Source organism: Lineus longissimus, chromosome 9, assembly GCF_910592395.1.
Source record: "Lineus longissimus chromosome 9, tnLinLong1.2, whole genome shotgun sequence".
Taxonomy (NCBI): Eukaryota; Metazoa; Nemertea; class Pilidiophora; order Heteronemertea; family Lineidae; genus Lineus; species Lineus longissimus.
In genome coordinates, this window is record NC_088316.1 from 11,019,778 (window position 1) to 11,034,214 (window position 14,437).

The 14,437-nt window shown below is 44.3% G+C and overlaps 1 protein-coding gene and 1 long non-coding RNA gene across 2 annotated transcripts in view; both read left to right on the forward strand.

Moving 5' to 3' along the window:
• Positions 1-701: 701 nt before the first annotated feature.
• LOC135494043 (uncharacterized) lies at positions 702-3,804 on the forward strand. Its single transcript, XM_064781793.1, has 2 exons — positions 702-2,513; positions 2,695-3,804. The coding sequence occupies exons 1-2, from the start codon at positions 702-704 to the stop codon at positions 3,802-3,804; spliced, it is 2,922 nt and encodes a 973-aa protein (XP_064637863.1).
• Positions 3,805-5,098: 1,294 nt separating this feature from the next.
• Positions 5,099-14,437, forward strand: part of LOC135493178 (uncharacterized) — a 57,658-nt gene continuing 48,319 nt past the window's right edge. The window contains exon 1 of the long non-coding RNA XR_010448206.1: positions 5,099-5,270. This is a non-coding gene — a long non-coding RNA (uncharacterized LOC135493178). The remainder of the gene's footprint in view (positions 5,271-14,437) is intronic.

Sequence of the window (14,437 nt, forward strand, 5' to 3'; positions counted from 1 at the left end):
ATCGTCACTTGCACAGAAGGAAGCCGAAGACAGATGTGTCGGTCGAGCCTAAAGACCATGCCAACAACATGTTTGGAGTCGCCAAGGATGGAAGAGTTTATCCAAGCAAGGTCGCCCTACGAGTCATCCCAGTTTATGTAGTTGGGAGTCGAGGACAACGTCAACGACTGAACGCGCTGTTGGATGATGGCTCAGATTCAACATATATAACCAGATCTGCAGCAGAAGCCTTAAACACCCCTGTGCAGGAACAGGCCTTGAGTGTATCTACTTTAACTGACCCTAAGAAATCCCTACGTAGTGGCCTGGCGGTGATGACGATCGAAAGCTTGAGCGGCGAGATAACAGCCAAGGTGGGAGCACGAGTTCTTGACAGGTTGTGTGAGAATCTACCGCCGCAAAATTGGCAGCATCTACGAGATCGATGGTCTCATTTGAAGGGAATCGAGTTCCCAAGAGTATATGGGTGCAAGACCGTCGATATTTTAATTGGTGCTGATCACCCGGAATTGACGTTAGCATTGGAGGAGCGACCGGGCCAACTGGGAGAGCCGGTGGCAAGGCTGACACCTCTGTGATGGACATGCACAGGGTCCATTGAGGTGGTCACTCCTTTGACCAGCAATTCTGTTACGACTGCAAATACTTATTCAACAATTACGGATCGTCAGTTGGACGAGAGCCTCCGATCATTGTGGAACATGGATGTGTTCACAACTACATCAGAGACCAACTTCACTCCAGAAGAGCGGGCGATCATCAAGAGGACTGAGGCCTCCAAGGTGTACACAGACAATCGCTATGAAGTTTCGATTCCGTGGGTTGGCGACACCCCTGACTTACCAAACAACTTTCAGGAAGCTCGGCGCCGCCTGTTGTCTATAGAGCGTACTCTCCTCAAGAAACCACACTTAGCCGAAAAGTACTGCGACGGGATGAGGCAGAATATCCAGAAGGGGTATCTGCAAGAGATTGAAGCTGCTAATGCCGAAGGGGGTTGGTATTTGCCACATTTCCCATTCGTACGGGAGGATAAAGAGACTACAAAGGTCCGAATCGTCTTCGACTCAGCCGCCAAGTGCCAGGGGGTCTCACTCAACGATGCGATGTTGGCAGGACCCAAGCTGCAGCGAGACATTTTTGACATTTTAGCACGGTTTCGACGAGGTCCAGTGGGGCTGATTGGAGATATCAAGGAGATGTTCAGCCAGGTGATGTTGAACCCTAAGGATCGGGCGTATCATCGAAATTTATGGAGAGATTTGGACTTGACAGCTCCCATCAAGATCTACGAGTCAACTCGAGTGACTTTCGGAGACAAGGCGTCTCCTTTTTTGGCCCAGTATGTCCTGCAGAGTCACGCACGAGCTCATCAAGATGAGTACCCAGAGGGAGCCAGAGTGTGTCAGGAGAATACTTATATGGATGACGCCATTGACTCTCAACCAGACACCGCTGCCACTATCAAGTTGAGATGTGAGCTGAGCGCCCTTTTGCTTAAGGCAGGGTTTTTCATCCGCCGTTGGTGTAGTAATGAGTCAGGAGTATTGGAGGGTGTACCCCGTGAGGACTGTGCAGCAGGCATTGTGGACTTGCAGGACTCCACTTTGATGCCGAGCGTTAAGACACTGGGAATCAAGTGGAACGCAGCGACAGATATGTTAGAGTTCTCCACCCAAAACATCGCGCCACCGGCAGTAATGACTAAGAGAACACTCTTGAGTCGTGTTGCTACGTTGTTCGACCCTTTGCAATGGCTGTCACCCTTCACCATTCGTGTCAAGATCGTTCTTCAGCAGTCATGGGTGCTTGGACTGACGTGGGATGAGCCCCTTCCCTCAGGAATTATTGCTGAAGCCAGAGATTGGTTTGCTGAGCTGAAGAAGATCGAAGGCATCTCAATACCGAGGTGCTACTTCCGCACACAGCCTGACAGCGAGATTACTCTTCATACCTTCAGTGATGCCTCTTCAAAAGCATATGCCGCCGTCACGTACATCCGTCAGCAGAAGGCAGATGGCGGGGTGAACCTTGCGTTGGTGGCGTCAAAGGCTAGGGTCGCTCCATTGAAGACAGTGAGCATCCCAAGACTGGAATTAATGGCAGCTGTTCTCGGTCATCGTCTCACCCAGAATATAACCACCGTTTTGAAGTATTCTATGATGAACGTGACGTATTGGACTGACAGTATGGATGTGGTGCACTGGGTTCGCAGCCAGTCACGTCAGTTCAAAACATTTGTAGCCAACAGAGTATCAGACTTGCAATCCGATACCCTGCCGAGTCAATGGCGGTTCGTACCTGGAGTGTTGAACCCGGCAGACGTAGCGACCAGGGGCATGACAGCAAGGGAGTTCACTTCCAAGAATGTATGGTTTGACGGACCCGACTTTTTGTATGCGGATGAGGATTGCTGGCCGGAAACCCCGATGGGAACCAAGAGTGCAGAGGCGGAGGGAGAGACTTCTAGATCCTATGTTCACGTTACCGTGTCTGGATCGGAGCGCACGATGGTAATAAATTTTTCAAAGTTCTCCACCTGGATCCGTCTGGTCCGAGTCACGATGTGGGTATTGAGGTTCATCGACTGCTTAAGAGTCAAGGCAAAGAGAGTAAGAAGGGAGAAGTTGGCTTCGGAGGCAGATAGATCTTCCAATTGACTGGTTTCTACACGCAGAGACGGTGTTGCATCAGGCGGTACAGAGAGAGAGTTTTACGGAAACGATAGAGGCCCTGAGATCAGGACAGGGTTGCCGACGGAGTCGTCTACAGAATTTGTCTCCGTTTCTGGATGAGAATGGTATCTTGAGAGTTGGCGGCAGACTTCAGCACTCGTCATTGCCGTATGATGCACGTCATCCGATCATTCTTCCAAGCCAGCATCACTTGTCAACCTTGATCATTCGACGAGCCCATTCAACTGCCGGACATTCCAGAGCGGTGAACGCTGTCTTGGCTGAGATCCGCCAGCGTTTCTGGATTGTTCAGGGGCGGGAGATGGTGAAGAGGGTAGCATACGAATGCTTTTTCTGTCGACGACGTAAGGGATCACATGCCTCCCAGATCATGGCACCGCTGCCCACGTCACGTGTGATGCAGTCTTTGCGAGCCTTCAGTTACTGCGGCGTGGACTACGCTGGGCCATTTATCACCAAGATCACTCGGAGAGTTACTGCCAAGAGGTACCTATGTCTTTTCACCTGTATGCAGACACGTGGAGTTCATTTGGAGATGGCGTACTCCATGGAGACGGATGGGTTTCTTCTCGCCTTTTCACGAATGGTTGCACGCCGGGGAAAGCCAGCAGAGGTAGTCAGTGACAACGGCAGCAATTTTGTTGGAGCAGAGCGAGTCCTTCGAGAGTTAGTTCAAGGGTTGGAACGAGAACGAATCCTAGAGTCCGCAACCAATCAGGGCATCAAGTGGAGGTTTAACCCGCCATACGGGTCACACCATGGTGGTGTGTTCGAATCACTTATTAAGTCTGCCAAGCGGTCACTTTACGCAATTTTTGGTGAAGCCCACCTTACTGATGAGGAACTACTGACGGCGATCGTGGAGGTGGAGGGGCTCTTAAACTCTCGCCCCCTGGCATACTGCAGTTCCGACCCATGTGATGAGGAGGTGTTAACACCAAACCATTTTCTGGTTGGGCAGTGTGGCGGTCCTCTACCGCCTCAACGAATAGAGGAACTGCCGTTAAACCCGAGGAATCGTTGGCGAGTCGTTCAAAGTTTGCTGGGCAAGTTTTGGACACGATGGTCCAAGGAGTACCTATCCATCCAGCAGCCAAGAGGGAAATAGGTGACTCCTCAACCGGACTTGAGCATTGGAGATGTTGTTGTCATGCAGGAATCTAGCAAGATACGTAGCAGTTGGCCATTGGCACGTGTAGTCGAGGTTTTTCCCAGCAGTGATAGTCATACACGAACAGTGAAGGTCCTTTCGAGAGGAAAGGAGTTTGTCAGACCGATCACGAAATTAGTTCCGTTGGTCGTTTCAAGAGATAATTTGGATGTGACCCGGAAAGACTAGTTCCGGTCACAGAGGGGGGTGTCTACGGACGCCGCCCCGCCATGTTTTGTCATTTCACTTGCTGTAAGCAGTTCCGGTGCGCGCACTGCCTGTCGGGTAGGCGGGCCGGGACTTTGAATTAATATTATTATTTTGTTCTGGTTGAGTTAATTTTTGGGCGTAATCCCAGTCGACCATATTTCGTGGAGTTGAGGAGACGTTTTTCCTGCACTGCCGTGTTCGTTCGGTGTTGTCCTGTTTTTGTGCAGTCCTGTTTTGTGAGCGTGATGTGGATTTTATTCTAAAGGATTTTAATGGGTCGCTACAGGTGCCTTGCGGCACTGTAGTCTTCTTGAAGGACCGCGATAGGCCTATTCTGTCCAATAGGCCTCACCTTTGTAAGTAGTTTTTATGGTTGGTTTAATTCAGAACTTCAAGCACATCGTTGACGTTACGTATTTATAAAACCCAAAAAATAGTTACATAGAGAATAGATTTATATTTGGAAACGTGATATAGTTTCATGTGTGTGATGTATTACCCTCCGTTATTAGAGGGCTGTGTTAGATTGTTGTTGACATAGAGGAGGGGGTTAGAATCATAGGCCAAGAATTGATTGGAACGTCCTGTCTAGGATACCGACACTGTGTCTATTCGTGAGAGTAGTATCACCCTGGCTTTATCGAGGTTTGCTGCAACATATAGTCGATAGATGGCGCCCGTGATGTCTGGATCGCTGCGTGGATATCGATGAGTGCTGTTAAGAGTCTCGCCTTTAGGACGTCCACTTGCTGATTATAGATGAGAATAGACTCGCCCTTTTTACGTCCCGTTCCGTTGTTGCAGAATATATTTCCAGAACTACTCTTTGACACTAATAGTATCACCAGGCCAGCATTGACTTCGTCATCGTTTCGTTTGGTCTAGTGATAGGCTGACCCTCTGTAATTATGCAACAACCCGTTATATATATATCAATTATGTGTGTGAAGCACTATGTGCTGCTTATATTGGCTTAACGCCACAATTTACCGAACTCGACACTGATCTAAAAAATCTTGCCCTCTGGGCGTATAATCCAGAGTGTTACCAATCAGAGGATATAGTGCTGCTCCACGCCTGATGTCGTGACTTGTGTACGTTGAAGCCGTCTTGCCGAGGGGACTTCCGTGTTCGATCGTCACTACTTGACTACTGGGGTTGGAAACGGGTGCCGTCTGGCGAGGTCCAATAGCAGCAGATCGACTTCCGGTTCGGTGAGTAAAAACCTAATTATCTCACCTTTCGTCATCGTAAAAACAATCTTTATATACTAAAAAAATCTATTTTAGCCGAACAGTAGGCCTCTGTTACTCTTGCTATGCTAATGATCAGTCCCAGCTAAGTAGACGGGAAGGGGGCCTCTAGTTATGAAACAAATGGATTTCAGCTGAGTAATGGGCACGGCGCCTCTAGTTATAGTTAAAAAACAAACAATTCCAGCCGAGCAATTGGCATTAGTTATGCCAAAGATTAATCCAATGTAAAGTAGATGGCATGGGGGGCCTCTTGTTTTGCAAATAAATAAATTTCAGCAGAGTAAAACGGGCATTGGCGCCTCTTGTTATACTATCGGAGATCCCCCAGCTGATCAGTTTGTCCTTAGCACCTCTTGTTATGAATCCCAGCTGAGCAGATGGTACAGGGGCCTCTTGTTACGCAGTCAATAGAATGGGCACTGGCGCCTGAATGGAATCATCGCGGTGGCATGTACCTGTATTCCATATTTTATATTTGCCAACCCGAGTAAACTATGGTTACTCGGGTAAAAGGTTTCGGGCTGGAATTTCGGGCTGGCTTGATTCGGGATAGAACCTAGGGATGAAATCTCGGGCTGGCTTTTTTCGGGCTGGAAAATTTCGGGCTAGCTTGACTCCAGCGGTGTTTTATGTAGCTACAGTACATAGGGCGGGGAGAAGGTTTGGGGGTCTGCGAGGGATATATTGAAAAAGTACTAACGAACGGTCAAAGATATTAAGTATTTTGGTCATCCTCAGCACTAGCCTTCATACCTAAAAAATAAAAATATCTGTACCCGTACATGTACCCGTTTGAGTCTTACTTAATCCATCGTTATAATTATTGGCCTCACAGAGTGGTAGAATAAGTATATATGTCTTGGCTTATTAAATTAGTATTGAATTGATTTAACTCGAGCCTACGAACGTGCCTTTTATAATAGCCAACTATGAATAGAAAGTTTCATTTGAAAAACAGCGAAATGCAATTAATTTTGATACCCTGAGGATTCAATGATTTTAACAGCATTTTGAGCCTAACCATTGGCTAGTTTCTTTTATTACGTCTTTGACAACTGCCCATCATGATAACTAATGCGTACGTAATAGTGTCAGGTAAAGTTGAAGGGGGTTACCACATTGTCAGTCAGGCAAGGACCAAGAAGCAGGATTTTGTCGCTATATCTGGCTATCGTCGCTACTTCCTACTTGGCCAGTCAGCTGGCATAGCCTACTAGAAAGTGGCAACGAGAGCCAGATTAACTAGCGTAGCAAGATTTGCGGTTTTGACGGAGATACTCGTAGCTAGATCTAGCTGTGACGCATAGCCGAATACCCAATACAGCATTTTACTCATAATGTTTGCTATCAATTGACGGAGCAAATTGTGAATTCAGCGTGGAAATTTTCAAGGACGTACGCAGATGAGCGCTTTTTCGGCAAACGTTTTTTTAGAAATGACTCGGGTTATTACGAGAGTGCGGTCAAGATCCCAGTCAAGGCGGTAGTCGGCGGGGTGAAGACCGAAAAAGCTATTTCGGGGTCGACTCAATCGCCCCTGGGGATCCATTGCCTGATTGGTTGGCGGTGTTGTAGCTACTCTCAAACAACGGTAGTTCACTTTTTGAATGCAATATTACACACGGCGATTGCCTTCTTTGCGAAAATACTTTTCAATATTGAACCCATGGTTACACACTTAGAAAAAAAGTTTTTCAGCTGTTGAAACTGGTAATGGCTTTTTGGCCAACACAAATATGCACCTCGCACTGAGAGGCTTTTGAGCGAAGTCAAAAACCCTTATAGGTTGTTTTTTACGAACTCAAAACGGTTTGGAGTTTTTCATTTTACCAAAAAACCTGTAACGAGGTGCATGGCCAAAAAATCCTTAGAGTGTAGTGCATTGCTGGTACAAGATGTTAAAGAGATCCAGTCGTGGCACAGGTAACTATTTAGACTAGCTGAACGTGGTAAAAATAACTAAATTGGTGATTACTTCTTATGCAGCTCATTGGATCCATAATCAACTACCTGAGGGGAACTCGAAAATGCTAACATTTATCAATGGAAGCTTATTCCCGCTTTCGGTTTTAAAAGGGCCGTTCGAAACTCAGCATTTTTATAAGCGTTTCGCTATAGATTTCCTTTAAGTGTTACCATCTACTTTTGAGTTGCGGTCAATACGTTCAATGAATAAATGCCTACATTGTTCTTTTTGACGCCCAGGTAATTGCGTTGACATTAATTCGACATTTGCAATTACTTGGTTGAGCTATGGCATAGTTCTGAATCCATCCGTGCAAAAAAGTACTCAAAGAAACATCAGATGGTGAAATTCGCGCAGATGAGTTATTTTCTTCAGTCAGTCGAGACCTTGATCGATTGGGCTAATGCCGTTGTTTGTTATAACATAGAACAATTAAAGGGTAGGTGATAAAGCTTGAAACAGTGAAACCTTGAAACTCGTGATACACCTTGGAATCAGTCATAAAAATGCATAAAAACATGAAATAATGCCATTTGAACCTAAGGTGGTTACGAATCAATATTTGGAGCTTATTTTTACATAATCAAATTGGAATTTGACGGTAGTTTAGAAATCAGTCGCATATCCGATTCAATAATCTATATTTTAGAACAACCCAGTCATACCTCGCCTCCAGTGTACATTACTGATCTCCCAAATATAGGCATGCACGTCACGACACGCCCACCACGCACCCATAATATGGACCAATCAGCGCTCCGCTTACTACGCCACCACACGGGGCCTATTTGAACTACGGAGCGGTGTGATCATACAGGGTGATACAGAGAAGATTGACTACATCATGCAATACCGGCTGGCACTTATCCGTAGAAACGTAGATGAAGGTTTATTACCGAAGGTTTTAGCCGGGTTTGGAGATGAAAAATGTGAATAAATTCCTTCGCTGTGAGCGATTTCGTACATATTCATGTACACATCGAGGGATGTAGAGATATTTTCGTGATGTAACCAGTTCTAAGCGGACACATTTTTTAGTGATTCCCGTGTGCATGTTTGTCATATCTACTGAGCTTTATCAGAGCATTATATATACAAATGATTCTTCTAATAAAAACGTTTTATTTTAGTATATGGAATACAAAACAATCACAAAATCTTACTTTTTCTTTCATTGAAGAGCAATAATTAGATATATGCAAATGGTGGCCCGTCATGAATATAAGTTTATTTTTTAACGACAACAACACATTTCCAATGCATTCAATGATGACGTCATCCTCCACAAAAAGGTTGATTCTGGAACTCGCGGTACTTGCACAGTGATTCCACGGTTTAGTACCGACTACAGTAGAACCTCTCTGTTAAGGAAACCCTCGGGACTGACAAGTGCTGTCCTTAATAGAGTGGTGTCCTGATTAGAGAGGTCAAATTGAATGAAAACAACCAATTTGGGACCAAACCTAGTGTCCTTAATAAAGAGTTTGTCCTTAATAGAGAGGTGCCCGGTAAGGGAGGTTCTACTGTATATCACTGGTTACATGGTTTCACTGATTCCAAGCTTTATCAACTACCCAATTAAAGGGGTACGCCGTTCGTTATAACTGGTGGTCCAGGAAAATAGAAATGCTGTCATACACATTGCCATAGAGCAGTTATAATGCATCCAAATTTGCTAAAGCTTTGTATTTATAGTATTTGTACATCTGTCTACACATCGATATTGCCGTAATTTATATCTAATATTTATTTGATACGCAATTACAAATTTCAACTTTTTTTAACGAACGGCGTATGCCTTTAGAGGATATTTATCCCCCTCCCAAATTTTCCCAATGATTTGCATTTTTATGGGCTGTGAAAAATGTAGCAAATTTCTCCTTCGGAACCGTTCCTTAAACACTAGGCCTACACATGTAGCTGAGCACAATAACCACTGTTGTTGATGGAATAACGTAACAATCAATCTTACCATTTCCGCCACCCAAAACTATGAAAATATATTCTATGATTCGGGTAGCAAAAAAGAGGTTCCGGCCTGGTTTTCCTGGAAATTAATTTGGATCCAGTAATTTTGTGAAAGATGATATCCTAAATCGTTTTTAGACCTCAAAAATCAAAACCTTTGATTCCAACAAGCAGCACTTTAAATTCCAGGAAATCTCAAATAAATCCCTGTTCTGCTAGGCGAAGTATACGTCCACAACATTTTCCCCGATTTTCCTGGATTCTGTAAGGGCAATTAGTTTCATCTGTGATGTTTAAAGAGCAGTTTGATAGTATATATTTATAGTAGATAATGAATACATGACATATGTTGCTTCCAGCAGCCCTGTCTGTGACTTCTCCAAAAAGGAAATGAAATGTCCTGGGGACATTGTGCTCACCTGGGAATCATTTCGTTGCAGATGAAATGACATATGGAGGTTAAATTAACTTTTTAGATATGACAAAATGTGGCACTGTCAATGACACTTTTAGAGTTTGACCTCTGTGAACTTGATAAACTTAGTCACAGTTGACCTAAATTGGGTCAACTATGCCCAATATATAGGCGTCTCCATATAAAATTTGAAGAAAATCAGACAAATAGTAGTGAAACGTATCAATTTCAGTGGAATTTCAGAGTTTGACCTTTCTGACCTTGGAAACTAGGTTAAGGTCAAAATGTTATACGCTCTATGTCAATTTTGATCATATCGCTCAATGATGCACCTTTGAGGATCACACTATGAAGGTTACTTGATATAACTGACATTGAATTTTATGACCAGACCTACTTACACCTGAAAAGTAGGTCACATTAACCTGAGTTTTTGAAAGGTTTTCAAAGATGACCAACCAGAAAGAAGGTCAAATGGCGATGATTTTTTTGGTGTCAAGTCATGTTGTCATAAGACATCCTCACACCAAGTTTCAACTTTCTAGACTCAATAGTGAGCAAACGTGCCCCTAATGTTGACGGACGACGGACGGAAGGACCGACAGACGATGGACAAGACGTGACGACATAAGCTAACCCATGTGAGCTAAAAATCAGTGAACGGCAATTAACAATGCACGGGAACGAGGTATAACCACAGCCCTGCCTGAATATGACAAGCCATGTCCAAAACTGCCTCGGCAACACTGGCAACAGTCATTATTAGAGACAGCATCAGTGTGATGCTACAAGTTGTGCCACATGGCAACACTGGGGTATCATCCTCCTGACCAGGTAAATCCACTCCCCAAGTTGTCCCTTTCTAACCGCCCTGCTTCTACCAGGCGAAATGGCAGCAATGTGGCAGCAACCAGGCGATATGGCAGCAATGACAACTTCAGATGAGATATTGGTTATAACCAAGATTTCTCAGGCATGCGGCTTAATGAATTAAAGACGACCTGCCATTTTCAACCTTTTGTAATTCGAGATCATGATAATGATAAATATACTGTCACTCAGACGTGACACTGCTGGTACCAAGCCGAATGTCGCACCTGGTAAACATGAAAGAAAAACATATCTCTTCACATGTAACTCATCCGCATGATGATATGACATTCTTATCACAACTCCCTGCACTAACCTATAAACTTTGGTTCTTCGAAAACAAATAATGGACTTGCTTGGTCCTTGGCAAGCCCGGCCGGGGTTTGATCAGGGGCCTGATTCACAAAGCACTCTTAGATTTCCAATCTTAGATCACTCTAAGAGCACTCATAGGGTGAACTTACGTGAAAGGTTAGGGAACCCTAAGTGTTATTCATGTTGCTATCTAAGTAGTATCTAAGTAATTGCTTACGCAAAGTTAATGAATAATTCCTGAGTGAACACACGTAGCTTGCTATAGCAAACTTTAAAACGTCTCTCGTAATGAAAGGGTAAGGTATTTTAGCTCATTGCAGTGCATGTTTATACACAATCGTGACAGAAGGCCTAAGGGTTTGCATGGCAGTACAGAAGACTTCTACGTGGCATTCCAACGGCGTTTCCCAATTACAATGGCCCAAAAACGCCCTAGAAAAACCAATTTCTCTCCGAACGAAATCGACAAACTCACTGACCTGGTGCAACAGCATAACAAAGTGATTTCAAGCAAATTCAGATTTGATTACTTTGTGTTACATGAACTTTGGTGTGTTATGAAACTTAAAAACCACGCGCACAGGGAGCGCAGGGAGAACAGACTTGAGAGTGACGCCGAGAAAGCAGAACGTGATTGAGAGCAAACGAAAAAGCTCGCAACGTTGAGACGGAGCCCCGAAATTAGGCTGGGTACAAGAAAGCCAGATCAGTGCTGAGGCCGAGTGCCGCCAACGGTTGAAACGAAATAGTATGCTGTACGAGAAAGAATGGTTCGGGAATGTGTCACGAGACGTCCACGAGGGAACCGAATGTAGCTGCACGTGCACGAATGATTCTGGAATCCACGAGGCGTGTCTAGCCTGTATGCTGAGGTAACTCAATATTCTGAACTTAGCGCCGAAATCTAGCTAGTATCGAAGTCTGCTCCCTTTCGCGAAACGCAATAATGTCGACACGCGCTGAAACTCATTCTGAAGTGACTCTTGAATAGAATTCCTGTATATATTTTGTATCAAACTTATACATTGTATTTGTTTACATTTAAAACCAGTCTCGTTCAGTTTTTTCATACACAGAAGTGTCGCATGTTGCATAGAACCAACAACCCACTTGAACTCACAGGGGGAGTTCGTAACAATTACCAAGAAGATATGTTCTATTGCACCATGCATCCGGACGAGAGAAGAAGTGGGAGGACTTGAAGCAAAAGGTAAAAAAGAAGAGGTATGACGAAATGAAAAAGAGGCAGGTGACAGGAAATGTTCCATTTTCTGATGACGGCGAGAATGGTGGTGATGAGAATGCTAATGGTTTAAACGATACAGAAGAAAAGGTCATTGGCTTGCTAGGTGTAGATCATGTGTGTGGCCTTGAAGGTTGGGTAGATACTGCGGGTAAAAATGCTACGACCGAAAACAGAGGGAAAATACGTAAAGTAAGTAAGCGTGTTCATACATCTGTCAATAGGCTTATGAAAAGGCTTTAGCTATTCTCTATCATTACCAAGAGCAATAAATGGTCTGGCTCTAAAGGCTAGCTAAATAATTTTTTTCCGAGAATATGAGGGCGTGAATTTGATATGTTGCTTGGTTCATCATGGGGGAGGGAGTTGGGGCCGCGCGATAAAAAATACTAACATTAAGTTTGACATGTGTTGATTATTCTGCGTCCGCGCTCGCTGTAGAAACCCTCAATAATACGTTCCTGGGCATCCGGCTGAGGGAATGAAACGAATTGCTGTGCCTTTCTCACCAGTGCCGTAGAAACTCGTAAAACAACCATTGAGGCACTAGGTTGGCTGATGTGACTGGCATCACCGTTACATCACCGATACATCCTGTACCGTTTGAACAAATCGACGTCGTCATATTCATCAGGAGGGTGCAACCGATCCCGAAAACCCGTTCCCGACAGAGAGCTCGTCTGACGTCTTCTTCAGCAAATATTACAGCCGCCATTCTGGCGCGCGTTGCCTTACCAAATGCTCTGAGTGTACACTGAGATGGGTCCGGTACCTCACGTAGAGTTACGATTACACTATGTATTTGCGTAATTTTAAGGGTCTTTTGTGAATACCACTTAACTCCTTAAGTGTTATCTAAGAGTATCTTACTGGCCCGTAAGTCCTTAAGAGTGCTTTGTGAATCAGGCCCCATATCTTTACCCTCAATGTATGGGGGAGGCAGTCCTGGTAGTTCAGTATGGTGCTTGGTACACCCATCAACGCCTTCAATACACTTGGCACTGAGAGTGTCAGCTCTCAAACTTTGTATGAATAGCCATGGCTTTGCTGAAGTAATTGACATCTATCAGGGCTCTGATCTTCGCGGTAAAGGACCACTCGCCAATCATCGAGCGTGGTCGTGCTATAGACCATCGATAGGCCCATATTTTGAAATGCTTGTCAAATGATAGCCGTCAATCACACCGCATGCCAACCAATCGCAACGTACTCTGGCTTGCGACTGAAATTTCTAACAGCGCAGTTCATCGCCGGCGTAGAAATAGAAAATGTCCTCTGTAAAACGCGCCCGGCCCTATTGTATTCTTACGGGGTATGGTCTATTTTTCAAAGAGGCCATGACCGTCTGATAATTGAATAATTAGATTCCAGACATTCTATCCTCAAACTTCTCCACAGGCTCCATTGCATGACCATCATTGCAATAAAAATCTGTTGAATAATCAAGCACAGACACTAGGGAATTACTTTCTGCTGCAGCAGTTTTGACTTGATTTCCGAAATCTTGTGATTGTGATGTTCTTCGCAGTTAAGACACCAACTGACTGCCGTTCAAATCATAAGTATGCAAATGCATTTGATCGAGCTTGTTTCATCAGGCGCGGATCGAGGGGGGGGGGGGTCTCGAGGTCTTGTCTGTCAAGATTTGCTAGGGCGTGATAGTGGGTGCTTGCATGTCTTATAGGGGGTTAAACGACCTCATTGAGATACCATTTTCTTAAAACATGAACTTATTAGGCACAAGTCAAACCTTTTGAGGCAGTATATGACAGAAATCAAGCGACACTCAGCCAATATGAGCGATACTACTGTGACTGTGGCCAGTCTGTTTCTGGGTAAATCTTGTTTTTAGTGGTTGTAGCCAGCCTTTAAGCTTTGTAGATGGCTCCACCTATTTTCTCCTCGTGTTATCGCTTTTGCCGCCATTGTTAAGATCCAGAATCTTCCCTATTTTTTGGTCCATCAAATGAGTGAATTTGCCTCATCCCCGAAAGTTTTATAGAGAATTTAAGGGCCTTACAAAGGTAACTAATATGTCTAGAATAGAAATAATATCCTTTATTGTGATGACAAGAACTTAGGAGAACTTTGTGGCTTGTTTTTTAGATCAAGTATAGATTTAATATTCCCGATGACTTTTACACCACTTCGGACATCTCAACCTGGCTAGTACTTGATTATATCGTGATGTGTTCAATCTATCGTCTCTGTGAGGTAGCTCGGTAATTAGAGCTCTTCATCTTAATAATTTTGTTTGTAGTTAACATCAAGTTTTTGGGCAGCAATGTGGACTTTAGTAGCATAATCTCAGTCAAGATATCATTGCCGCCACAGCTGCTGAATAGGAG